This window comes from Eupeodes corollae, chromosome 1 (genome assembly GCF_945859685.1).
Source record: "Eupeodes corollae chromosome 1, idEupCoro1.1, whole genome shotgun sequence".
Classification (NCBI taxonomy): Eukaryota; Metazoa; Arthropoda; class Insecta; order Diptera; family Syrphidae; genus Eupeodes; species Eupeodes corollae.
Window position 1 is genome coordinate 51,708,063 of NC_079147.1, and position 26,993 is coordinate 51,735,055.

The window sequence follows — 26,993 nt, forward strand, 5'->3', positions numbered from 1 at the left end:
TTGTTGATGTTTGGTGCTAGTATATAAGGGTTTTAGATAATAAATTTAAATGTACAAAATTAGATTTTGAATGAAAATTGTTCAATTTATTCTGTCCAATGAGAGCCGAAAAAGGGAAAAAATTGGAATTTTTTCACTTACAAAATTTTAATACACATATGTAGAAGAAATAAGAAGTTAGACGAATAAGATACGATTAAGGGCCCCCACAGACTGCAGACATTTTATCGGCCGATAGTTTAGTCGGCTTCTTAATCAATATGGAGTGAAATGCATATGCGCATCGGCCGAAAAGTTTGTCGGCAACCTATCGATAAAGATGTGAACTTTGCTTTTTCACTGGTCCCTTCACTCCAATTTTAACCGCAGAAGAAAAACTTAATTCTAAAATAAGTATTCTTAACGTTCAGTCTACTTCTAAGCCAACAACAGAAGTACAACAGAATACAGCAACCCTTGTACTCTTTTCCAATTTCGTAACCGACACCTTTCAAAACATTTCATCACCTGGCAACTCCAACGATTTAGCCCAGTCTTATTAAAATGTTTCAGATGAATCGCAAATATATGACTTGGAAATAACTTAATTTCTCAAAACGCCAAGTTTTGTAACATTAATTCTAATAAAAATAGTTTAAGAGTATTTGTGGTTTATGTTACCTTATTGTTACGCTCAATCTCTCTTCCACAGGTAAAGAAAGCCTTATATTTGTATCCTCCTTCACTATTGCAGGTCCTATTAGCTTGACAAGTTCATTGAAGCTGGTAATGCTCATTCGATAAATAGACGAACATATTTTTGGGTAATCAAGAAATTTGAAATGCATAGGGTAAAATTTTCCACTAACTAATCTATCACTGAAAATGAGATGCACCCAATAGTCAATACTCTCGTAATCTTTTCTTGATTTTCCTCCTCCGGAGTATGATGAGACCAATAATTTTTCTGGACAATAATTTTATTGTGCGACCACTTCAACAGTCTTTTTTTTTGTTTGTTTGTTTATTAACCAATTATACAATTATTACATTTTTGCTATCGCCCAGTTTACAGAGTTATGGTTAGAACTACCTTACTTCTGAAAAATATTATAAATAACGCACAATTTATTGAATTTTAAAGATACTCGTATAGTTTAGTTTGAGGAGGAAAGGTCATGAAAACCTCCTATTTAAGAGTTATATAAAAAAAAAGTATGTACTGTGATCAGTTTCACTAAAGATAAGGTAAAAATATTTATATTTATGTGTATATATTTACATATATATATATATATATATATATATATATATATATATTTTTTTTTTAATTAGAATTAATATCACAGAATTTATAGGTACTAAAGAGAAAAAGAAGTAAACAAGAACATGGAATTACTTAAATTAACAGATGAATGAATAATTAAATAAATAAGTAAGTAAATAAATAAATAATTGAATAAGTTGTTAATAAATAATAAATACGTAAGTTAATAATAAATAAGTGAATTAATAAATAAAAAAAATAAATAGACAAATAATAAATTTATAAATAAATAAGTAAATAAATAATTACATAAATAAATAAATAATAAATGAACAAACAAATAAGTAAATAAATAATATAACATAAATATGCAATAATGAATAAGATAATAAATAAGTTAAAAAAAAATAATACAATTTGTACATAATATTAATAAACAAAAATGGTAGAAGCTAGGAATTAAATTAACTTGTAATAAGAACATTATCTGAAATTTGACATCGAATATCATAATTTTCTTTTAGCTTTAAAATTCTGTCGGAAACATAATCGACATCGGTAAGATTATGCAATTCGCTAGTTGAAAAATGCCATGGAAGTTTGAGCATTAACTTCAAAACTTTATTTTGAGTGATTTGTAATTTTTTTCTATGCGTTTTTGCACACTGTCCCCAAACTGGACTCCCGTATAGCATAATAGCATAATAAAAACTTATTGTCATTGTTCAAAAGAGATTTTCTGTTAATAAGCGGATACAAAATTTGTATTGTTTTATTAACTTTTAATATTGTTTTTTGTACATGTTCATTGAAAGTAAGTCTTTTGTCCAAGTGTATTCCCAAGTATTTTACCGAGGTTCCCCAAATTATATTCGTATTGTTTAACATCACATTATTGCTGGGAAGAAAACAGGACTTGATTTTTTTTTTGAAAAAAAAATTGCCTTTGAAGCATTAATTTGAATTTTCCATTTGGTATAGTAGCTGTCTAAAATGTTCAAAACTGATTGTAGATTAGTTTCAATACAGAAACTAAGTACATCAGATGAAAAAATGGCAGTATTATCGGCATATATAGCCGATTCACAATTGGGCAGCTGAGGAAAGTCAGCAGTATATATGTTATAGAGGAGAGGGCCTAAAACAGATCCTTGTGGAACTCCTGCTGGCACACAAAGCTTTTGAGATAAATCACCACTTACTCGTACATAAACAGCGAAATATCTATCTGTCAAAAAACTTTGTACTATTTTAATAAGGTATAATGGGAAATTAAATGTTATCATTTTATAGATCAGACCATTATGCCAAACACTATCAAAAGCTTTTTCCACGTCTAAGAGAACTAGGCCAGTTGATTTTTGAAAATTGAAATTAGAACGAACATGCTTAGTTATTCGATTTACTTGCTGAACAGTGCTATGCTGTTCACGAAAGCCAAATTGTTGAGGTGGATAAATATTATTTCCATAAATAAAATCATTTAATTTGAATTTGATAAGTCTTTCAAATACTGTGCTTGTGCAACTTAAGAGACTTATAGGTCTATAACTCTTTGGGTCATTTGATTTTTTCCCGGGTTTTAAAACTGGTACAACTTTAGCCACTTTCCAGGATATAGGGAAGTATTGAAACTTAATGCAGCAATTGAATATAAATACAAGATATTCAAAACCAGTCCTTGGTAATTCTTTAAGAAAAATGTTTTTTGTTCCATCGAATCCTACAGATTTTCTTATTTGAAATTTTCGAATAATGGGAATCAAATCATCCATACCAACGTAAAAGTTGTCAGGTACGTCAAGAATTAATGAATTAAAATTGGTTATAGAATTTTGCACAGTATTTTCAAATTGAGGAGATACTATTCTGTTGAAAACACTGTGATTATCATAAAAAGTATTTGCAAGGGCATTTGCCTTATCGGTATTAGTAATACATATATTATGATTGTTTTGAAATGCAGGAACAAAACTATTTTTCTTCTTTAAGGCTTTAGCTATGTTCCAGAATGGTCTACTATTTTTATCTAAAGATTGGAGTTTTAAATTCCATTCAGAGTTTCGGAACATAAAAATTTAAGTTTTTATTGTATTATTAAATAGCTTAACTTCAATGTTTAATCTTGGAATACGATTACGCTGCCACTGTCGTCTAAGACGGTTCCTTAGCTTAATATCAGATGGAGATTTCTTAGGAACGGATACATTTATGCTTTCAGAAATAGTAGGATTAAAGACATTGATACAACTATCTATTTGTTCAGTGGATTCTATAGTGTCTAAATTTTTATCGCTATGTCTTTAACGATTTTTCAACAGTCAGTTACAAACTAGTTCAGCCCAACCCAATTAAACTATCGGCCGATAAATAGTTCAATTTACTTTGTAGAATGGAAGGCGAAAATGGAGAAAATTGGCATAAGATTGAATGGATGTACATATAATGTAGTTATTCATGGCAAAGAATTTGTTGCGAATGGATTGGGAGATTGGGACAAGTTTTTGACATTTTTAATATGATATAAATGTCAAAAAGACATTTGACGCCCTCCGCAGCCTACTTATTGGATTCTGCAATTAAATGTGATTCACAATTACTTTACTTATGCTTTACTTATGTTTTTTAAAACTTTTTTATTTTTGAAAATATGGATAGGTAACTTAATTTCAGGGATGATAAGAAGAACTGATGGAATGATATACTCGTACATATTGTAACGTATCTCAATCTTTTATATGATTTGATATCAAGAAGCTCAACCATTCACAAAAAGGAATTAAAACAAACACGAAATACTTTAAATAACCCATATCCACCAACAATATCATGGGAAACAAGAACAATACTTCCTTAAGGCAAAAAGTCAATGGGTCACAACACAACATAACCCAACAAACAAAACAAAAGAGCAAGTTGCCAGACGACTTCAGGTAATGCGAGCAACAAGCTTCAGCTTCAGTTCATTCAAAACGTGATCGGAGGCCAAACATAAAGTTTGTAACGGGTGTATTGCATTATTTCACACAATCGGCAGTGGGTATTTAATTCGTATTTTTCTAACTGTATGTATATCGCAGCACCGCCGCCGGGCGCTGCCGTCGCGCAAAACCGCCAACAACAACAATATAAAATATAATATTGCAAGTGTTAAGGTGTGGATTAAATTCGAATGTGGGTAATGGGACGCCAGAAAACTATTTTAAGGGTGAATCAAAGCAAAAGTGTGTGGAAAAAGGGTCAATTTATCTAATTCAACAACATCGATTGCACCGGTACTTTACGACATAAGAATGGAGATTATTTATTATGTGTGTTATTTGTCCAGCATTGTTAAGGTAAATCGACTTATTACTTAATTCATTTTATACTTCGTATGTATTAAGGAGGACTAAAGATAAAAAGAAGATATCGAAAGGTAACAATGGGTACCTACACTATCTTTTGAAGTGAGCTGGCTTTATCGTTAGGTTTTATTTTAGATAGGTATAATATTTATATTTAGTTTAACGCCAGGGACCATTGATTGTTAAAGGTGCCAAAGTTGAAGCTAGAATAAATTGATGAGTTCTTAATTGTCATTTCGCTTACCACCACCTGGAAACCTTTTACTAATGCTAAATCTCAATCACAAAATTTGTGTTGATATCTACTTATGTGTTATCAGATGCGGAGAAGTTCCTTTGTTTTCATTATGACACACTCAAAAACAATCCATGAGACATTCGAGGATAATCAAAAATAAAAATTGCGTAAAAACATCAACGTTCATTCCATTGTTTTACTGAAAATGAATCACATTTAGGGTAATTCATTCAGTCTTCTTAGGATCTTCTATCACCTAACGAGCATTTTTATTTTAAGATTATTTGAATGTGGGTGCGTTCCTTCTTACTTATCTGGATAGTTCGAAAAACAGTTCTCATATGCCACTTTGATGAATGTTTTGAGAGTAAAAAATGTGTACAAAATATTTTATAAATACATAATTCTAAATCAAATATATAAAAGAAGCTTTAAGTTTTAAACAAATTTGTACTTACCATTTCGTAGAACGGCAGTGAAAGATCAAATACGCAACTAGCCGTGTTTTTTTTGGTATTCCATACATAGTACAGTGAAAATTGCCAAAAAAACGATCCGCAGTAGTCCAGTTTTTATGTATATTTGAAAGTTGATACAATTGAATATTGGCAAAATAATTTATCAAAAAATCCAAAAAAAAAAATAGCGAAATTTAGACCATCGGCTGAAATCGTGTAAACTAATTTTTCATAGATGACTATCAAAATCAAGAAAGTACGTCTGTGTAAGGTGATAATCGGTTTCAGAGTTTTAACCAAACAGTTTGACAGTAATAAAAACTTCAAGAAGAAGGTTTGTTCGTAGACTACTACATTTACATGTGGTGTTGAAGCGAGCTTGAAGCAATTCTTTATATACCTGAATCGAGTTGAAATGAGTTCGAGTCAAAATTTGTGAAGAAAAACCTGTGTGGAGGAGTTGGTTTTACAGATAATGCATTATGGTCTGTTTATTTGCATGTTTGTGTGAAAAAAATGTAGTTTTGTTTTAATCAAACTAAAAACAAATTGCACATAAAGTAGGTAGGCTATCTCACTTCCACTTCATAAGAAACATCGAAACACCATTTGCATTTTAGAAAGTGCTGTCAAACTTTATCATTTTTAAATCTTCTTGTGCGGTGGAAACACCAAAAAGATTTATTTAATCTAAGCTAAGATAAACCTTTGGTGGAAACATACTCGTAGCAAAACTTAATTCTCTATTCTATTGTTTTTTCTTGCAAAATAAGCCCAGTTAGTCCATTTTCATGAACAAAACTAAATAATATCAACAGTAACAGATTGATTTTTTTTTCCGAATGGAAAACACACATGATTCCAAAGGCACAACTACTCAACGAACACAGCCATCGAGAAATGCAATATCAATCGAACCAACATTTGAGAACGAAATCACATAAAATAAATTCGAGACTCGTATAAATGTCAAAAACCCATCCATAGTAAGATTCTACTTTAACTTTTGTCGGTAGTATTCATAATGTGGATATTGTTTTTGTTATTCTTGTAAAATCCTACTATACTATTGATAGATTTTCCAACAAAACAAGGCTATTACATGTTGCAAACTGCTTTTTATTTTTACTACTAATAAAGCGAATAGGAAACTAATAGTTGCTTTTTTTAGATGTCATTCTTTCACTATATATTTAGTTTATTGAGCCAAAGCTACACGAAACTTCTCACTTCTTTTTCTATCCATAACGAAAATACACTATCAACAAAAGTTTGGCTGTCAGTTTGATTAAAAAGCATTGGACAGGAACAGGTAACATAAGAGACTTGTAGGTAAGGCAAGTTTCTGGTAACTGATTGGCTAGCTGCCAAAAAATTACCTTAATTCAACTTTAATGGAAAGTTCGCTGGAATGTAAGTCTCCCTAACTATCAAGTCAGCATCTGGCAAAATGACAGTCAGCCATGTTTTTTTTCATTCAACTGAAAGTTGAACTTTATTTCTCTCTGAATTTTTATTTTCTGAATAGCCTGAGGAGTTTTTTGTAGACAATATTGTTTTTGGTAGTTTTTGTACGATGAACTGAGTTTGAAATGTATGACACTTGAAAAAGAAGTTGTTCAAAATTTGTATTCAAAGAATGCAGTTGACTGCAAAGCAAGTCCCTTATGTTGTCTGAACCCGCCCATTATCATGTGGTATATTGCACAAAATATAGTAATGACTTAATACGAAGTGTACACAATTGAACAATCTTTCAATATTGGCGAAATTTTTTAACACATTTTAACCAATTTTCAATATTCAGTTTTATTTGACACTTAATCGACGGCAAATCAAAAAATTGGCCGACTTCTTGCAATCGTTTGTACTAGTCCAAGCACACATTTTTTTTGATTTTCAAATAATGAGATGGTTGTACACTAACAACATATACAGTGGCCGACAAAAGTCTACGTACGACCACTTTTTTTGCCATTTTATAAAAACAAAAGCTTTTAATATAAAATTAATGATATAGTTTGTTTTTAAATCTATTTTTATTATTCCTACACGAAAAAAAACAAACTTGGATTTTTTACTTTAAAATATTTTAACTAAAAACAATTAAAAAACACTGACAAAAGTGTACATACGACCGACAGCACTGTTTTTGTTGTTGACTACTAAACGAGAAGTACCGTTATTTATTTTATTTGTAGTTTTCTATTGTACCAAAGCATTGTACAAAGTAGTATACAGTCGAAGTTTAAAACGTTTGAAAAAATTTTTAATTTCAATAATGACTTCTAGCAAAGAAATTTCAATTATTGTCGAAAATTTGATTATAAAACATAGAAACGAAGGAAACTCTTTTGGTAATGTAGCAAAGCTATTAAATTTAAGTAAATATACAGTTCAAACCATATTTAGTAACTTTAATAATACTGGTACAGTTGAAAATAAGCCCTGCAGTGCACGCCCGAAAAAGCTCAATCGAAAAGAAATAAGCTTCATCTTAAATGAATTTAAGAAAAATCAAAAAGTTTATGCCACAAAATTGGCTCAAGACCTCGCAACAAGATCGGAAACTTTTGTGCATCCACGCGCTATTTAAAGAATCTTGAATAAAAACGGTTACCACAGCAGAACTCCTAGAAAAAAAAAATATTTTTAAACGATAAAAATCCAAAACTTCTTTTGTAATTCGCCAAAAAAAATATTGAAAAGGACATGGACTTCTGGAAGCGAGTTTTGTTCACTGATTAATCGAAGAACAACATATTTGGAAGTGATGGGAGAGACAAAGTTTGGCGCAAACAAAACACAGCCTTGGATTCGAAGAACTTAGTCTCTACTGTTAAGCATGGTGGAGGCAACGTCATGGTTTGGGGTGCTGTCGCTGCGTCTGGAGTATTAAAATTAGTGTTTATCGAGGTAACATGGATCGCTTTCAGTACAAATCCGTTTTAGAACAAAATTTGAAACCATCAGTTGATGCCTTAAGTCTTGGGCAGAATTAGATCTTTCAACAAGATAACGTTCCCAAGCGCAAGGCTCCGATTGTAAAAGATTGGCTTCTATACCGTGCTCCTCGACGACTGTACACACCGCCTCAAAGCCCGGACTTGAATGTTATTGAGCACGTGTGGGAGATTCTACAGCGAAAAATCTGAAAACATAATATTAGCAGTGCTATAATGCTTAAGGAGAAGCTCCAGGAAGAATGGCACAATATTACATCCACTGAGCTCAAAAATTTAGTTTCGTCGGAGCACAGACGACTACTGGCAGTTGTAGATGCTCGTGGTGGCTCAACAAAATATTGATTTTTTTTCAAATTTAAGATTTGAAGACCATTTGTATGTTAGTTTACATATCGTACGTAGACTTTTGTTAATCATTTTGTTTGTACTTTTTGTAAATAACATTTTAAGTTTATAATGAATTCACTTTTTTTTTTGGGTAATGTTATTAAAAAAACATTTTAAACAAAACTGTAGCATTACATTTGCTTACATTGGTTTCCAACTCCTTTTGATGGGGAAATAGTGGTCGTACGTAGACTTTTGTCAGCCACTGTAGTCCTTTCCAAACAACTAAGTTCTTGAGCAGGAAATAATAGCAAAAGTGTACAGGGGTAGAATCGCGTAAGGCGATAGTTGATTGTCACTGTTTTGATAGTCAATTTTGATTATCAACCTTTCTTTGTTCTGTGTAAAGTGATCGCTAAAATTTTACTATTTCCTGGCAGCACTTACCCAAGTTTGGGAAACTGTGTACAAATTGCAACAGGGATACATGTCATTTCGATCAGCTATTTCGTTTATTGTGTTGAATTTCGAATTTGCAAAGTATTGTTTCTGTGAAAAATTCCTCTAACTATACTAAATACTAGTTATAAATTAATAAAAATATTTGTTATATTTTTCAAAAAAAAAAAAAAATATATTCCTTTGTTGAATCTAAGGGCTCAATTTTAATGAAAAGTGGGCATAGAACCGACTGCACAGTCGTTGATAAACACCACCAAGAAGATTTAAAGTTGCAGCCAGTTGAAGGATAGGAGCAACCGCAAAACATACACAAACGTTTCTTTGGTCAATCGAACATTTTTCAAGAATCTGAAATAAATAATTTGTATACATACATAATGTTGTAAATAACTTATTCATAAATATTCATAGAAAGTTACATAGTAACATTAGGTTAGGAAGTTCCAAGTTGCTTTATTCCTTAAGTTGATTCTCAGCAATTAAACTTTTTTATAGTTATTTCTCGTTCTGGTGCTCTAATAGTACATTTGCATTGAAGTAAACATTACTGTTCACTTATTTTTATTTTAACTTTCATATATTTTCATTTTTTCACTAAATTTTAAATTTAAAGTGGAGCTGAACTTCGCACAAATTATCTTTTTCACAAAAAAATTAATCAAAATACCTATATGAAAGTGACACCTAAATAGCTGTCACCAAACCATAGTAAAAAAGTGATAGTCAATTTGATAATCACCTTACGTGGAGCAAAATCATCAATTTTGATGGTCAACAATCAACAATCACCTTACGCGATTCCACCCCAGGATTTTGAAAGAATTTGAAAACTGTATTAAAATCAAAAGAAATGAGTCTATCAATTTTATTTTGTATTTTCAAGTCTTTCAACCATGTGAACAGCCAATTATTGGAACATACAAAATTGTCTGCAATTGTCAGCCGATTTTCTGCCAAAATAATATAAAAATATATTGTAAACAAAATTGCAAACACATTTAATACAAAATGGAATAACTATCTATTGATAAATAATAATCCTTTTATTGATATTTTGCATATATGAACGAACATTTTTTTGGTACCGTTATCCATCTGTCATGCACGTGTATCAGTTTATAACCAGCTTTAGTATCGATAAATAACTTTTTGCTGAGTCATAAATTTCTTCTTTAAGGGGGCAGTTATAGCTATTATTGCTTTTCATCATTAAAAAACAAATCATTCTAATTTTTTTGACAGGTTGGTTATAACTTTCATTGGGCTGGTTCAGACTTCATTTGCAGTCAACTGGATTCTTTGAACGTAAATTTTGACTAAGGCAACGAGTTAGTTGGTAAAACGTCATAAATTTCAAATTCGGAACTTTAAATCACAGAGTAATTAAGTTCAGCTTTTAGTTAATGTAGCAACCATGATTAGCCATTATTTTGACTTAATTGGTGTTGACTTGATAGTTAGGGAAATGTTTCTTTGAAATGACTATCTTTCCATTCTACTTTCCGGTAAAGTTGTCTAAGCTTGAAGGCAATTTTTTGGCAGTTGGCCAATCAGATACTAGAAACTTGGCTTACTTCTGAACCTGTCTATTAAATATTTCTGTCATTGAAACAAATTTTCTGATTGAAATTCACTGAAAAATGTCTATTGACAGAAACCTGTCATTTAAAAATGGAACAAAAAAACGAGTGGAACGATTCGTTTCACTTTTGAACATAAAAGTATCAGCTGTTCAGGAAAATAGAAAAATACATTTTAGCGAAAGATAATTGCGCAATTAAATTTATTTAAACTTTTTGTGAAAACACACTATTCAAAAAATTTATTGGGTAGTTTATTTATAGAGGGTTACCTTTATAAATGATTCTAATACTTGATAAATTTCCGATTGTGTTTGAAAACAACGTTTTAAATAAAGAGTGTATAAGTTAATGGAAATAGTCAAACAAAAAAACAACTTTTAGCTTAATTTTAAATCAATTTTCAGACTCCTTCAAATTCAACCATTATGTTGAATCAGCAGTTTTTTCAGACACCGACAAATACCAGAAATTCTTGGATACATTTGGATTCCTTTTTTGGCATCCCAGCTATTTTGGATCATTAAACGTTAAACACTAACAAAAAAGATATCCGGATACCCAATGGCTGCGTTCAATCTCGTGTTGGATAAGGTATCTTGGATAGGTGGATTTAAGATACCTTGTTGAACGAGTTTTAAAGCTTTATTGAGATAGCTGTCAAAAATAAAAACAACATTCAGCTGTTCACAAAATGCAGAGAAACATTTAAGCTTCGAAGTCAAAATTGTTGTAAGATAAAACATTTAATGGAAAATTCGTCGGACCATGATGAATTGATAAGTGCGTAACAATTTAATAAATAAGTTAATTTTGAAGTTTAAAAAAAATAGATTAAAATCACCTCCTATGTATCTTTTTGTTACCAACAAATGCAAAAAGCTGAAATCAATTTTCGAGTTTCTTGAAATTCAACCATGTGTTGAATCAGCTGTTCTGTCAAAAACCTACATACCCCAGAAATTCTTGGATACCTTTTTTGACATCTCAGCTGTTATTTTACACGTAAAACACTAACAAAAAGGTATCCGGATATCCTATCAGCCTGAGATTGAACGCAACCAATCTGTCTGAGATTTAACCCAGCTATTAAAAATCATTGATCAGATCAAACCCAATGTGAATAAACAATAAACTTCACATAAATAATTAAATAATAAGTAAAAGGTTTGTAATATTATTCTTCAACACATTAATGTTACCTTTGGACTGATAAGTGATTATGTCCATTTATTTCACTTTAAATATTGATTTTATTAACGATTAACATTTAAAAAAAGTGCTTGAAAAAAAATTATAGTTAATAAAACATCTGCAGCCCTTGTACATTGTTACCATTATTATCAGTACGGTATGTACGTAGATTTATTTACAATAATATTGTTTATTATGTTTCTAATCAAAGTGAGTGAAAGAAGGCATATTCACAAGGGTCAGACATAAGATTACAGTGTACAGTTAAGCCAAGCGTAGTGATTCACAATATCACAAAAGCAAATGAAAATAAACGAATACGATTGCCAAGATATTGACGACCGCGTATCTTATCTTTTTTTTAACCGAATGATAAGAATTTTTGTTGTAATACGAATACTTTCCTAATAATAATACACAAAATTATTCAGTTCCTTATCAGAAGAGACACAGAAAGACTCTTATTTTCGATACGCATAGTTACTCGTATTTAGAAATTGGATAAATATAAAGTTAATTAATGAAAATGAAGTGAATCAAACTATTTTCTTAATATAAATCAACTTACAAAAAAAAAAAACAAGTTAAGTGTAATTGCTAATAGAAAACGTGAATTGTCTTATAAAAATAAAACAGACACACTTTAATTAATTAAACTAAAAATAACTTTTTGAAATGGATAATGTGATTAGTATATTGGTGAGTGTTTTTTTTCTTACCTATTGATTCTTTCCCCATAACGTCCGCGTGCACCTAGAAAGTGTTCAACATGTTTAAATAACATGTGGCGTAACTTTGGTATTTTGAATTTTAACGTTTATTGAAAGAGAACAAAAATGGGAAAGAAACGTCAAAAAGAACAAGTACTTATTAGCGAGTATGTTTATTGATTCAAATTACAGAATTAAGAAATCCCTTATTATAATTATTATGCATTTAATTGAAAGATAGCTAATTGCGTTAATTTGCCACTACTAGCCGGAAATTTGAATATGAACAAAAGGCGTTCGATAGGTCATGGAATGGCATCATACTTTTTTACACCCAGCAGCTTTTATTGGAAATGCTAAAGAAACGCACCCATGAACCTTCGGTCAGCTGTCAAAAAGTTTACAACGAAAATACAAAAAACTAATCTAATTTATTTGACAATTTGGAATATCTCTCCGATCTAACTGTACTGTCTTGGTTCTGACAGTTTATAGTATTCAGGGTTTTCCATTAAAGGTGGTTTTAATATGGTTGCATCTTTATTTGAGAGCCCTCCCTATTAATGTCATTATGTGTGAAATAAATCTCACTGCATTTGACCGATGACATCCGATTACATCGACTTACAGACAGCGACGAACTGTCAATTTATAATAACCCCTTTCTCCATATTTACCTTAGCCATGATCTTTCACACAAAAACCAAAACATGAGTGGTATAATTTTGAGGTTAAGTTGCGCGCGAACAATTTATTCGTTGCAATGGGTATGTTATGTGGAACGCGAACAGTTTGACAGTTCATAACAACCACATTGCAATTCGTTACTACCAAAATGTTTTTACAATTTGTCTTATTTTAGAGAACAAAATGCAAATTTCATTATCCTATAATTAGTGTCAAATGGTTTCCTATAATTTAAATGTTTTTTTTTTTTTGAAATTGACTGTTTTGAAATGTGTAAAACCACGTCCACGTTCGTCCATTCGTTATGTTCACTTTCATCTGCAAGGCCCTTTAGAGCCAATTTACGTGGCCTCGATGCGAGCTAACCATGCAATAAAACCGCTCCTGGAGAATATGTATATCGATTGTGTCTTGAGGTGTGTGGTACGCAGCATCGCATCATCTGTTCACATAATTACAACTGACGTTTCTGATATGCCAAATCAGAACACGTTTTTATTCCCAGCTCAGAATTCAGAACACTCCCGTATCGTATTTGTTTATGAAATAAATTAAAACACGAAATAATATTTAGAAAAATAGGAATGAATTCATTATTTGAATAAAAAAATAATTTTAAAATAAAAATTAATTTTACTGCGAATGGAGATGCCGGGGTTTGAACCCGGGACTTCTCACATGCGAAGCGAGCGCTCTACCACTGAGCTACATCCCCACAGATAAATTTTGTTGTCCAAGTTCTAATTTGAAAGCGTTGTCAATTTTTGTGAGGCATGCAATAAATGTATTACTTTAATAAGAGAGCAATCAAAACATCGCATCGTAGGTAGCTTTGCTGGTAACTGTTATTTTAAGCGATGTATAGTAGGGTGGAGTGATCTTATATGAAAAAAAATAATAATATGAAAAAAATACACCCTGCAAAAGTTGTATAGGGTTTGTTGCTACAAATTCGGTAGCAACCAAATCAAAAACCTTTGTGAACGGGCTAAATGAAACACAACGTAGTTCTATTGCCAGGTTACAAAACCTAAATTAGTAAATTTATTACAATTAGATTTATGCATTACATACATTCTTAATAATGTTCATTACTTACTTAGTTTTTGAGTTAATACAGTTGTTAAATTTTAATTTTATTATACATTTTAAGTAGGTTTTGTTTTACAATTTTAGAAAGCAAAACTGAATGTACCTCGTGGGCGATCGAATGGCAAAAAAGGAAAATTCTCGAATCTAGTAAATTTTTTTTTGAAAGAAAACAAAACTAAGATGGCCGATCTATTCCTGTTTTGAGTGGCGCCACCAGTAAGTTCGCCTTGGAACTACTGATGATGACTTAAGGTGCGCACGCATCGTCTTTAACAGGGTTATTTTATTAACTTTAATTTTTGTTTTTAGTTTCCAAAATGACTGAGCATCGCAATTTTAATCGAACAAAAATTGACAAAATATTTAAAAAAACATACCCCCAGCAAAAAATTTGTTTGACCATTTTATGAACAAAAAAAATTATTTTTAGTTTTGAAAACAAACGCTAGGGGTCGCGCATCGCAATTTAAAACTAAAAAAGGACATAAAGTCTAACAAAAACATACCTCGCGCAAGTTTTGCAAAAGTTTTGTTGGGTAGTTTTATTAAATTTTATTTTTATTTTTTTTACTTTTTTAAAAAAAAAAAAATGGCCGAAAGGGGTACTTTTTTTAATTGTTTTAATTTAAAAAAAAAGGTTGTTTTCATCTTATTATATAAAAAAACATGATAGTATTTATATATATTTTGTTTTTTTAACTTTTATTTTTTATAATTTTTTTTTGTTTCTAAATATGGCAGTTCTTTTCGAGACATCAAAGTGTTTTTAATAAGTCCATCTCTGTTTTTTAAGCCCACAAACAGTCTGGGAAGCATCAGTCGCCAACTTAACCGCTCTTTCAACTGCTCGGCTGTGGCATTTAAGCTGTTTTAATAGATTTGACTTCCTGGTTTCATTTTGTTGCACAATGTCCCAAAGGTCTTCTTCAGTAAAACCCACTTGTAAAGGAGGTTCAGTTAAACGGTTTCTTTCAATTTGACACCAATCTATCAACTCATAGTATTCATCTTCTTCAAAACGGAAGTTTGGAAGCTGAAATTGTCCGACAACTTCTTCATCATTATTGCAATTGCATGCTTCTCTTGCTTTAAGTATACGGCGAAGAGCTAGCTCCCGAATATTTTGGCGATCATCAAACAACATAGCTATTAAAATGTTTTCACAGTGCCCAAAATATCCATTCCGAGCGAAGACAGCATGTACTACTTTTTTTAAATCATCTGGCAAATACCTTGCCAACTTAATTGTCTTAAAAAAGTGCTTGGCACAATATACGAAGGAAGGCGGAGATTTTATCTCAAACCACATAACAGAATAAACTTTTGCAATATATTCGACTTTGTGCTTCAATGGCTCTTCTGGAGATTCTTTTGACACATAAGTTCGAAGAATGCGGTTAGCTGTCGTAAGCCATCTTGAATGCACCATCGTTCCAGGATTTTTATCAAAAATTGATCCTTCACGGACACCGTTGCTGATAGCTTTACATATTTCATAAAAATATTTTTGATCCGAGCTCAGGCAAGACAATGGGAGATCAGGTAAGTTAATTTGAACTGCCTGACACTGAGCAACACATACATTTTGGCAGTTCTTTAGATCTTTTCCAATATCACCAGAGTAAGCTTTTGGTCCAGATGCTTTTCCATAAAGCTTTTCAAATAGATGTCTAAGAGGCAGTTCATTTGCGTGGAGCATACAAATAGACCATTGCAGAGGGCTTTGAATTTTTATCTCAATTTGCCGAATAATTCCACCTCTTAGCCCGGTATTTACATTGGTTCCGTTGCACCCAATAAGTTTAATATTGTGCATTGAGATACCAGTTTATTCAAGAAACTGGATTATGGCATTTGTAATAGTTTTGGCTTTTCCATTTTCTGGTGAAATATGACCAAGGTACTTGGATTCCGGTTCTGCAATCAATACGATATGATCTTCAATAACATTACCACGAGGCGTTTTTGTTGAGTCCTTGCGACCATCAAAATAGATCCCTAAGGGTTCACGCGTTAATCAATTGCTTCCTTGATTTTGACCTTTTCCTTCTTACTTTGCTTCTGTCAGCAATATTTGATTGATCCATGTCATGGATAACACCGTAGTCTCTTAAAACTGCTGTTACCATTGTTGCTGTTGCTCTATCAGACATTCTGAATCTGTCTGCCACCTTCGCAACATTAGAGAGACATTTTCGGTTGGTGTTGAAAAGAGCGTCATTGCCTAACCGTGTTTTTTTTTCTAATAGCATTGAAATCACAACAGATTCGGCATCTGAAGAGTAGATTTCGGTATCGTCTGTTTCAGTTATGAATTGCGTCGGCTTGCAGGAAGAGCTTGAAGCTGAAGAACTCGTCAACTTTCTTGCAAGGGATTTTTGAAGCTTACTGGTTTCAATAACATCGACTGTGCCAATGGCCATTTTTCTTTGAGTCCTTTGATCTTCAAGAAAGGAACGCTCTTTTATTGGAACTTTTTTTTCTTTTGAACAGAAGCAGCACTTCAAATCAATGCACTTACAAGCTGATATGTCAAAGAGTTTTTTACCATCGTTCTGTGAGCGAGTAATAGTATCCATTCTGACTTTAATTTCTAAAAAAAAAATTCCAGTAAAATATTGTTTTCGATTTTCAAGGCAAACGTACGACGTATGGTCATCTCTACAACTTACTTTTTTTTGAAACAATAATGTTTGTAAAAAATAATTAAAAGGAACACTTAAGTATTTGTAAATCAAACTTTCTTTTGTAATACACGAGTCACAAGTTCGATGAAGAAAAATTTCTAGTATCTGATTGGCCAGCTGCCAACTTTATTGGAAAATTTGACTGGAAAGTTGTTCAAGAAAAATATCCCTTATTTCACTTATGTCACAATGACGACTTATCGTAATATTTCATTCCAGTGAAAGCTGGACTTCAATTTTTTTATTATTTATTTATTTCCTGCACAAATCTGTTCAATGTTTTGTGTAAAAGTTTTTCTTGTCAAATTGGAGAAGAAATAAGAAATATTTCTTTAAAATACAGAATGAAAGTCGAGATTGGTACACAATTATGTTTTGGTAGTTTTTGCACAATCAACGAATGTAAGAGGTTAGAGAAGTACATCAGAGTTTGAAGTTCATGAAACTTGAGAACTAATTAGTTGCCTTTGTTAACATTTACGTTCAAAGAATGCAGTTAACTGCAGTTAAGTTCCTTATGTTGCCTGAAACGGCCCTATATTCTAAGGGTTTATTTTGGCGCGATTGTTTTCCAGCACGTATTCCAACGTTCCTATTCCAACTAAAAGTGAATCAAAAATACACCTTATGTCACTTATTTCAAATGTGGTTTCAATAGATTTAAGGTGGTCGTATGTGACTGGTTGGTTGGCTTGAAAAACGGATAGAAGGCAGCACCATTAAAACAAATAATACCATTAAATAAATTTAAACCCACCAAAGTATTTGTGTCGCAATTGAAATATTATTGTTTTCTTTTTAACAATTTTGATTTTGAAAATTATTTCTTTTCCTGAACTATGACCAAAAATTGAAATTTATTTTTAAAAATTGTTCCTTTTCCAAGCGTTTTCTATTGTTTTTCTAAAAATTTGCCCCTACTATGTATGTAGATGTAGAAAATTTGACAAAAAAGAAACGATCCCCAATTAAACCTTAATGGCTGCGTTCAATCTCAGACGTAGGTATAGGTTATCCCGATACCTTATTGTTAGTCTTTTACGTTTAAAATAACAGCTGATGAAAAACAGCTGAGATGTCAAAAAAGGAATCCAAAGGTATCCAAGAATTTCTGAGGTATGTAGGTATCTGACAGAACAGCTGATTCAACACATGGTTGAATTTCAAGTAACTTGAAAATTGATTTCAGCTTTTTGTATTTGTTGGTAAACAAAAAGATACAAAATGTTAGTTGAAGTTGTATTTGAGGATGTTCTAAAATGAGATCGAAATTCTTCCAAACTATATCTAGTTGTTGTCCCTTCATAATAGTCCTCGTTTCTGTTAGGATAGTTTTCTGTTAAACGTTAATCCATTAAAACCGGAGATTTCGCAAGTAAATTATTATTAATCGTATAGAATTTAATTGAACTAGAGGAAATCATAATCAGATGTAGTTACCTTTTTCTCCTTTACCGACAAATAGTAATGAAAATGTCAAAAGGAGAACATAAATGTATGTCATTCTTAACTCGAACCTCATATTTAAAAATGTTTAAAATAATTAAATTTGACATTTTTGTCCATCCCTTTTCTTTTTTAAATCCTTTATTTTATTTCTTGTATTCACTTTTTTAACGAAGATGAAGAGTTGAGTTAAATGATCCTGTTTTTGTGGAAATGACTAAATTGCTGCAGTTTCTGAACTAGTGGATGATATTTATATTATTTAATGTTCCTAAAGGGCCTTGCGCATGAGAGCGAACAAGGAATGATCGAATGGACGAACAAACGTGATTTTACACATTTTAAAGAGTCAATTTCAAACAAAAACACATTTAAATTATAAGAAACCAATTGTCACTAATGTTAGGATAGTAAAATTTGCATTTTGTTTTCTTAATTAAGAAAATTTTGTAATACAAATTTTACAGTAACGAACTGCAGTGTAGTTGGTACGAACTGTCAAACTCTATTCGTGTTCCACATACCATCCACACTCCAACGAATAAATTTTTCGCGCGCAACTTAACCTCAAAAAACATCCACAGTTCGTAGTTCGTAGCTCATGTGCAAGATGCTTAAGTCTTAAAACTCAATTATAAACTTAAACCGAGTATAAGCGGTACTATAGAGAGTGAAACCGACTTTCTAGATCTATTTTTAAATTGATTTTCAAAACTTATCAGGGAATTGCCCGTTATTTGATTCACTCGTTGCAGTGTGGATGGTATGTGGAACGAGAATAGAGTTTGTCAGTTCGTAGCAACTACGCTTCAATTTTACTACCAAATTGTTTTTATAAAATTTTCTTGTTTTACAGAACGAAATACAAATTTTATTATCTCAACATTAGTGTCAATTGGTTTCTTTTAATTTCCATGTATTTTTTTGGAAATTTTGAAATGTACAAAATCACGTTTGTTCGTCCATTTAAGAAAACAAATTTATTCGTCGCGAAAAAATTGAAGTATTTCGAACTGTCAAACTTTATTCGCGCTCCACATTATCCACACTCGCAACGAATAATATAGGGCCCTATTATGACTTGCGAGTCGCAAGAAAAATTTAATAAATGTGACTATTTGGTATTACCGTTTGCGAATCGCCTAGTTGACATTCGCCTAAAATGTCAAAAAAATAGCGAATTGAAATCTCGCTCTATTACCACTAGCGAACGTTCGCTTTTATCTGTCAGAATCGGTCGAACTGTAATTCTTCGTGACTTGAAGAAATTTACTGTTAAATTTGAAATCGGTGGTTGTTTGTTTGTTTTATTTTGTTTTGAGAATAATTTTGGAAAATAAAGCAAAATGAGTTGCACTGGAAATAGAAAAAGGTAATGAATGCTTAAAATTAATGAATGCTTAACAATTGCAAAAATAATATAGAATTTTATTTGTATACCTAGCATAAAAAGAACCAACTCCAACCAATTTTCAAAGCTCGTTGAAATTATGGAGACAAACCCCGAAAATGCGAAAGGTATAGGATCTTTCGGATCTTCGAAAAAAAACAAAGCCTAGTATTTTTGAAAAAAAAAATTGTTCTTAAAAATAGCCCATTTACTTCTTTACCTACGAATGGAATATATATTCACACCTAGATATCTTGACCGCTCTCCATTCAACCACCAGCTTTCCAAAAGATCCTTTAATTCACAATGATTCCACACAAAAGAGTCATGTGTTGAACCTGGATATCTGGAATCAATAAATCTTATAATACCATTATTGTCACAGGCCTTGAAATGAAAAAAGTTTGAGTGAAATAATAAGAACTAACCACCACTAACATTCAAACTATAAAATCCTTTTCTGTTTAAAAATTGATGTTGTAGCTGAACAGGAGCGATTATTCCAATGTGAGTCCCATCTACACAGCCCACTATTCCGGGTAATCTGGCCCTTTCAAAAAAGTAATTTCTTGCTTCTTGTTTTTCAGAGGTAGACATGTCTGCCTTTATCCACACAGGACAAATTTTCACTTCAAGTAAATCAAGCACTTCACTTAGAACTACTGAAACTGTGAATGCGCGAGACCCAGCTCAAAGTCACTTCCCACACCATTTTGGTAGCTTCCACTGCCGAGAAAACGAAACGCACATGCAAGTTTTATATATGGTGGAATTGCAGAACTTTGAGTAGTTTTAAATCCTGGTGTAATGATGTTTAAAATATAACCAAATGCATGCTTATTAACGGGAAAATATGACACAAACCTATAAAAAGAACAATTGAATTAAATTGAAATAGAATTCACGATTTTATTCTTACAAATTATCTGGAAGTTGAAATGGGTTGGAGTTGTCCCTTAAACTTCTTCGTAATCTACACACCAATACTTTCTCCGCTCTTTCGTTTTCATCTTCATCTTCAAAAAATATATCAACACTGCTTATCATATTTTGTTTTATTTATTCTACTTTTTTCCAAATTGTAAACAATATATCATCAACAATAATTTTCAGTCTTTGACGTTTCACCGAGTCATGACGTTACATATTTCACTTCTTAAAGTTGGTAATATTGTTTTCAAAAGCGAACGTCGAAGTTCGCCTTTCATAATACCACGACTTAGGCAATTCGCCAAATCGTTCGACTTGAGTCGAACGTTCGACTCGCGAGTCATAATAGGGCCCATAGTCGCGCGTAGTTAACCTACAAAATTCATTCTTGTTTTGGTTTCGGTGATCAAAGTCAAACTTTATTCGCGACGAATTAAAAACTCTCATGTGAAACAAATGTCAAAATCGACGAATATTCGTTCATTCGTTGGTCGTGCTCATGTGAATAATGCTTTATTGTAACAGGAGTTTTACTTACATATATGACATTTGTTCTTCAATTAAGTTAGCATTGCGAAAGTCGTTATGATAGCGTTCTACTTAGCGTAACGCTACTTGACATTTGGCGTTCAGTAGAATCTAAATTTTGAATTGACAAATGTCACTCTCAGCAATATTGCAGTTGTCGTTTAAGTAATCCAAGACGACAAGAAAAACGTTCCTTTCTGACGGCTGTAAATTATCAAACGCCACGTTCGTGTGAAAAAATGCAACGGTTATTAGAACTGATAGAACTTAACCCATCACCGGCTAAACACTTTATGAGAGGCTTCCATGAAACAGATGACAGAAAACAAACAGTCCAATGTTATTCATTAGTGTCCTTTTAGGCTCAACTTTCCATTACCGCAGCACGAAATTCGATAGATATGTGCAAATAAATAATAACTATAGCAATTTTAGAGCGAGGAAACATTTATTTCTATTTTTAATTAATTCTTAAAGTTCACTTTTTTCCATACAAAACACTCAAAAATGGTTGATTTTGACATTTCTTCCCTGTTTTTTGTTCAGTGTTGCCATACTTGTTTTTTTTTCTTGGTAATTTCTTTTATTTTAGTGCTCAAATGGAAAAGTACTTTGCATATACCCAAACTCGCACCCACCCCAAATCCTATAGTGACCCCAAGCTGGGGGGTTGCAGGGGGCATCATGCCCCCCCCTTACATACCTAGCTGTTAGTACGCCGTGCTATCAATTAAAAAAAACTTGTTTTAGGCTCAAAAAATGCAATACAAAAAAAGTAGGGTTAAGTCCGAAAAAGAAAATATTTTTTTTTATGACTTAAAGTTGTTTCCTCGCCCTAATATTTAAAACATGTTCTATTAAGACCCCTACCTAACTGTAAAAAAAAAATCAGAAGGAATTTCGTGCTGCGGTAATGGAAAGTCGCCCCTCCTTTTATTTTAATTTTGCTTCTGAAATAAAGCAAATTTTTTTTTAGAAAAGTATATCTTTTATTATTATACAAATTTACTCAGTGTTTTACTAAAACATGTTCTTCTTTTCGATTCCTAAAAAACAATGTCCTATCTATATCCGCTCAGTTAAGTTAGATGCGGTTCAAAATACTTATTCCAGAAAAAGAGTTGTTTGTTTTCATGCCAAAGTCCATTATCCAAGGTGGAAACATAATGATAATATTAAGGTTTATACATATTTAATATTTAGCTTCTCACACTTCAAACGAAATTTTATTTGAATTCAAAAATTTTGATTTGTTTTTGTATTTATCAATTTGTCATAGTCAGCTGTTTATGTGAAATGTGTGTGGATTGTGTTTAAGTAAATACCGACTCTAAATTGCCAAGAAAGTGACAAGCCACAAAAAAACAAATGTGGTTTAAGTAAAACGCCTGTTTACTACTTTAATAGCGCCCAGTAGGACTTTGTGTCATTAGATTCTGCCATTTTATTAATAATGATTTTTCGAAAATTATTTTACCCCCGGTCAGCATGGGCAGGTTCAGAAGACATAAGGCACTGGAAGATAAGCAAGTTTTTAGTATCTGAATGGCGAGTTGCCGAAAAATTGCCTCCCAATTTATGCTATCATATTGTTTGTCAAAAAAATATCCCTATCTATCAATCCAAGTCCACTTATGTCAAAATGACACTGCAAGCTGATCTTTATTACGCCTTAATTTATTTGCTTTTGGCAAAATTCAATTTTTTCTTCTATGTAAAATAGTTCCTATTGAAATTAGAAAAAATCGTAAGTAATGTAATTTGAAATAAATAACACAAGTCATCATGGACTTGTGGCTTGTCTAGAAGTATTTTGTAGATAACAATGGATGCGTTAAACTCAGACAGATAGGGTTTTTATTAGTGTTTTACGTGTAAAATAACAGCTGATAAAAAACAGCTGACATTTCAAAAAAGGAATCCGAAGGTATCCAATCATTTCTGGGGTATGTACGTATCTGACAGAACAGCTGATTCAACACATGTTTGAATTTCAAGTAACTCGAAAATTGATTTCAGCTTTTTGTATTTGTTACATAATAGACGATGAAGAAGCTATTTGCCTCCGAATTTAAGGAGGTAATTATGATCTATGTATTTTTTTAAATTTCAAAATTGACTTATTTATTAAATTGTTACGCACCTATCATTTCATCATCGTCCGACGAATCAGTTGAATTAACTATTAAATGTTTTATCTTACAACAATTTTGACTTCGAAAATTAAATGTTTCTCTGCTTTTTGTGAACAGCTGAAAGTTGTTTTTATTTTTTGACAGCTATCTCAATAAAGCTATCCAACTCGTTCAACAAGGTATCTAAAAATCCACCAGGGTTAGTATACCTATAGTATATCCGAACTTGAAATTTATGACCCTTAAGAAACTATCTAATTTCCTTAGTCAAAATGTATGTTCAAAGAATGCAGTTGGCTGCAAATAAAGTCCCTTATGTCGTCTGAGCCTACTCAATGTCGACGGAACTTAAGGTTGCACAAATTTACATGGGGCCCATGAACCTTATGTCTTGCTTGTAACGTCAATAGTCTTGATCAGATCCCGATGTTGAGATGAACTTATCCATTGAAACTTATATCTTTCAATAGCATACTCGTAATATGACCAAATGAGCATTACGTTTTTTAAAAAGGACATATTGTCCAAACAGACGTCATGTTGTTTATAAAAGTAAAAGTCTTATAAGTCGAGTTTCTATCTCAAACTGAGATCTCAATCAGTGTTCCAGCGCTTGAGAAATTGGTGAAGAAATGTGTTAGAAATTAATCGAGTTCTAATTTTGCTATAAAACGAGTTTAGAGATAAGAACTTTGACAAGAAATTTTTCTTCGGTGTATTTTATGTATTTTTCTTTGAAATTATATTTTCAGGTTCTGTTGCTAACTTTGATTTTGCTTAAAACTTCTTCTGCGCAACACGAAGACATACCTTATCAAAATGTGGAAGATATTTGTGAAACATGTAGCTGCATAAATGCACACGATGCAGATAGTAAATTCCATCACATGTTAGATTGCTCTGTTAAAAACTTCAATCATATTCTTCCAAGATGGCCAAAAGAGTTTGGCTTAAATCACAAAGGTAATCGAACGTTATTACTTGTTACTGATTCAATTAATCTCTAATCTGTCTTCTAGGTGTGGATATCGTTGCAACGTTTTCCGGTAATAAAATTGAACTTTTACAACAACTACCTGCTACAAATGGATCTCTATCGTTTAGCTGCAGACATTGCACCATTAAAGATATACAAGCTCCAACATTTATGGACGTTCCCAACATAATTCGTTTAGATTTAAGTTGGAATGAAATTACCTCTGATGTTCTGTCACCTGATTTGTTCCGAGGTCCATACAAAAATACGGGCTATGAACCGATTAAACTACAAGAACTTGACTTGAGTCACAATAAAATAAGTTTTTTGCAAAAGTTTGTATTTGAACATACACCAGATATAACAAAACTGAATCTTGGCTACAATGACTTGAGAATCTTGGGTACTTCCAGTTTATTTGCTATATCTTCTGCAACAACCTTAGAGGTAAGCAAAATATAATCAATTCCATTCCCAATCCTTATCTTCTTTGATTTAAATTTCAGTTCCTTGACTTATCTTACAACAACTTGGAGTCTTTGCCGTCGACATTGTTTAAAGATCTCATAGCTTTGAAGTCGCTATTAGTTCAAGGCAACAAACTAAAAGCAATTCCCCCCAACTTAAACTTAATTGGTCGAACTTTGGAGTATGTCAATTTTGCTGGCAATCCAATAAAAACTTTGAATGAAGCTAACCTAAATGGACTTAAGGTTTTGAGAAAGTTGAATATCAGCTCAATGGGGGAACTTACCACAATCGAAAAAGGAACTTTCTCCCATTTGGAATCCTTGGAATATTTATACTGCAGTCGAAATCCATACCTTACAACTTTTGACATCGATGGGCTTCTGCATTGCAGGAATTTAACCGCAGTAAGTCCTAAAATACTTACCCTATAAAATACTCGAAACTTTAACTGAATAAATTCATTGCAGTTAGATGTGTCTTATTGCAAATTGGAAACAATCAGCATCAATGTGGACCTCTCAAATGCTTTGCCTTCAAACTTCACAGCCCAATGGCCAAAACTACAAACCATAGGAGTTGTCGGCAATCCCTGGACATGTGATTGCAATTTGATGAGAATTCTTGAGTTTTGTGGCAAAGAAGTATTCAAAAACGACAAACACGCACGGTGTCATTGGCCTTTCGGACTGTCTGGCGTTCGAATCTCTAACCTAACATCCGACTTTGTATGCAACTTACCGGAGGAGTATATTGTCCCAGAACAGGTGGATCCACCTAAGTTCTTGCGTCGCCGGTACATTGTATCAACTGTTGTGACAATTTCATTGGTCATTTTCGTAGGAGTTCTCGTAGGCTTTTCAATTGTTTTTATACACCGCCGACTGAAACGTGACGATTACGGTATAGCACCAATAAGATACACCAGCGTTAGAGTAAGCAATCAATCGGCCATGTCAATTATAAAATAATTCCAAAAAGCTCAAGCTTCGCCATATTGCCAAAGAAACCAAATTAAAAATAAGGTTAGACATAAGACTTTTTGTTTCAATTTTATATAAATAATCATAATTTATTAAAAACATTGTTAACAAAATGTGCACTTACTTTAAGACTACGACTAAATTTTATGTTTTAAATAAATAAATATTTTGTTTTTCTCTATAAATTGTAGTTTTTTTGTGTTTACAGCTTATTTATTTTGTTCGATAAGTACAATTTTAGTTTTCTTATTCAAAATTTAGTTATGTTTTTAATTTACATTTCTTTCTCTTTTGGTTTCAAAATTAAGCTTTAAAAAAGAACAACAAATTAACAATTAAAAAAGTATTTTAATATTAACATTATTATGTTTTTTAAACCTTACGTTTCGATTTGTTAAACAATTATAAAGGATTTACTGGACTCAAAACATTGGATTGTTAGTGTTAGACTATTTTTAAATTTTATTTTTTTGAAACTTGAAAGTTTTAAACTTTGGACTTAAACATAAACAAGGTAAAGGAACATAGCTTACGAAATTTTTACATACTAAGAACAATTTGTTTCACAAGGTCACTTATAAATTTATATTAGGTATATTATGTGTACACGGTAAAATTTAAAAAGTTATATAAGATATATAAACAAATATATGTTTACATAAATAACTTAAAATACTTATTCAGTGGCTTATTTATTATACATATTTTTTAGTATTCAAAGAGTATATTCTATAACAAACAAAAATTGTATGAAATCTGTTGGAGTAATGAGAAATATATCATTTGACAACTAGATGTCTTAACTTAAAACAACCCTATTCTATAGTTGGTTGGGCTAGATTCTAGACGCACTCAACTTTCGTATTAGCCGAACATCAATAATTATACTTTTGTCTACTTTTTATAATAACCCTTTTGAATTATTTAATTAATAGAACTGCTTTTAATTTATAAAAAAAATTTAAGCGTTTAAGGTGTAAACATGTAAATAATGTAAATAGACCTTAAGAAGGAAACTATTTAGTAGAGCGACCGCCATCTGCTGGTCAGAATTAGAAACTTGTATGACAAGAAAACAAAATAAAAAAAATGGCGAACACTCACTTCCGATTGGTAGAGAACAAGTCGTGTTTTAATTAATTT

The 26,993-nt window shown here is 31.8% G+C and overlaps 1 protein-coding gene, 1 long non-coding RNA gene and 1 other non-coding gene across 4 annotated transcripts; 1 reads left to right on the forward strand and 2 right to left on the reverse strand.

The window, feature by feature from the left end:
• Nucleotides 1-4,224: 4,224 nt before the first annotated feature.
• On the forward strand, nt 4,225-26,546 carry LOC129939499 (insulin-like growth factor-binding protein complex acid labile subunit). Of its 2 annotated transcripts, none has more exons than XM_056047531.1 (5): nt 4,225-4,584; nt 24,176-24,386; nt 24,443-24,846; nt 24,906-25,274; nt 25,338-26,546. In XM_056047531.1, the coding sequence occupies exons 1-5, from the start codon at nt 4,540-4,542 to the stop codon at nt 25,836-25,838; spliced, it is 1,530 nt and encodes a 509-aa protein (XP_055903506.1). In that variant the 5' UTR covers nt 4,225-4,539; the 3' UTR covers nt 25,839-26,546. The 2 variants fall into 2 exon arrangements, with proteins under 2 accessions (XP_055903506.1, XP_055903507.1); XM_056047532.1 differs by lacking the exon at nt 4,225-4,584 and adding an exon at nt 12,067-12,517.
• On the reverse strand, nt 13,859-13,930 carry Trnaa-cgc (transfer RNA alanine (anticodon CGC)). The gene has a single exon. It is a non-coding gene; the product is annotated as a tRNA-Ala (tRNA).
• LOC129939514 (uncharacterized) lies at nt 19,514-21,107 on the reverse strand. The gene is made up of 3 exons (XR_008780547.1): nt 20,750-21,107; nt 20,259-20,694; nt 19,514-20,217 (listed from the first exon to the last, which is right to left on the reverse strand). It is a non-coding gene; the product is annotated as an uncharacterized LOC129939514 (long non-coding RNA).
• Nucleotides 26,547-26,993: the final 447 nt, after the last annotated feature.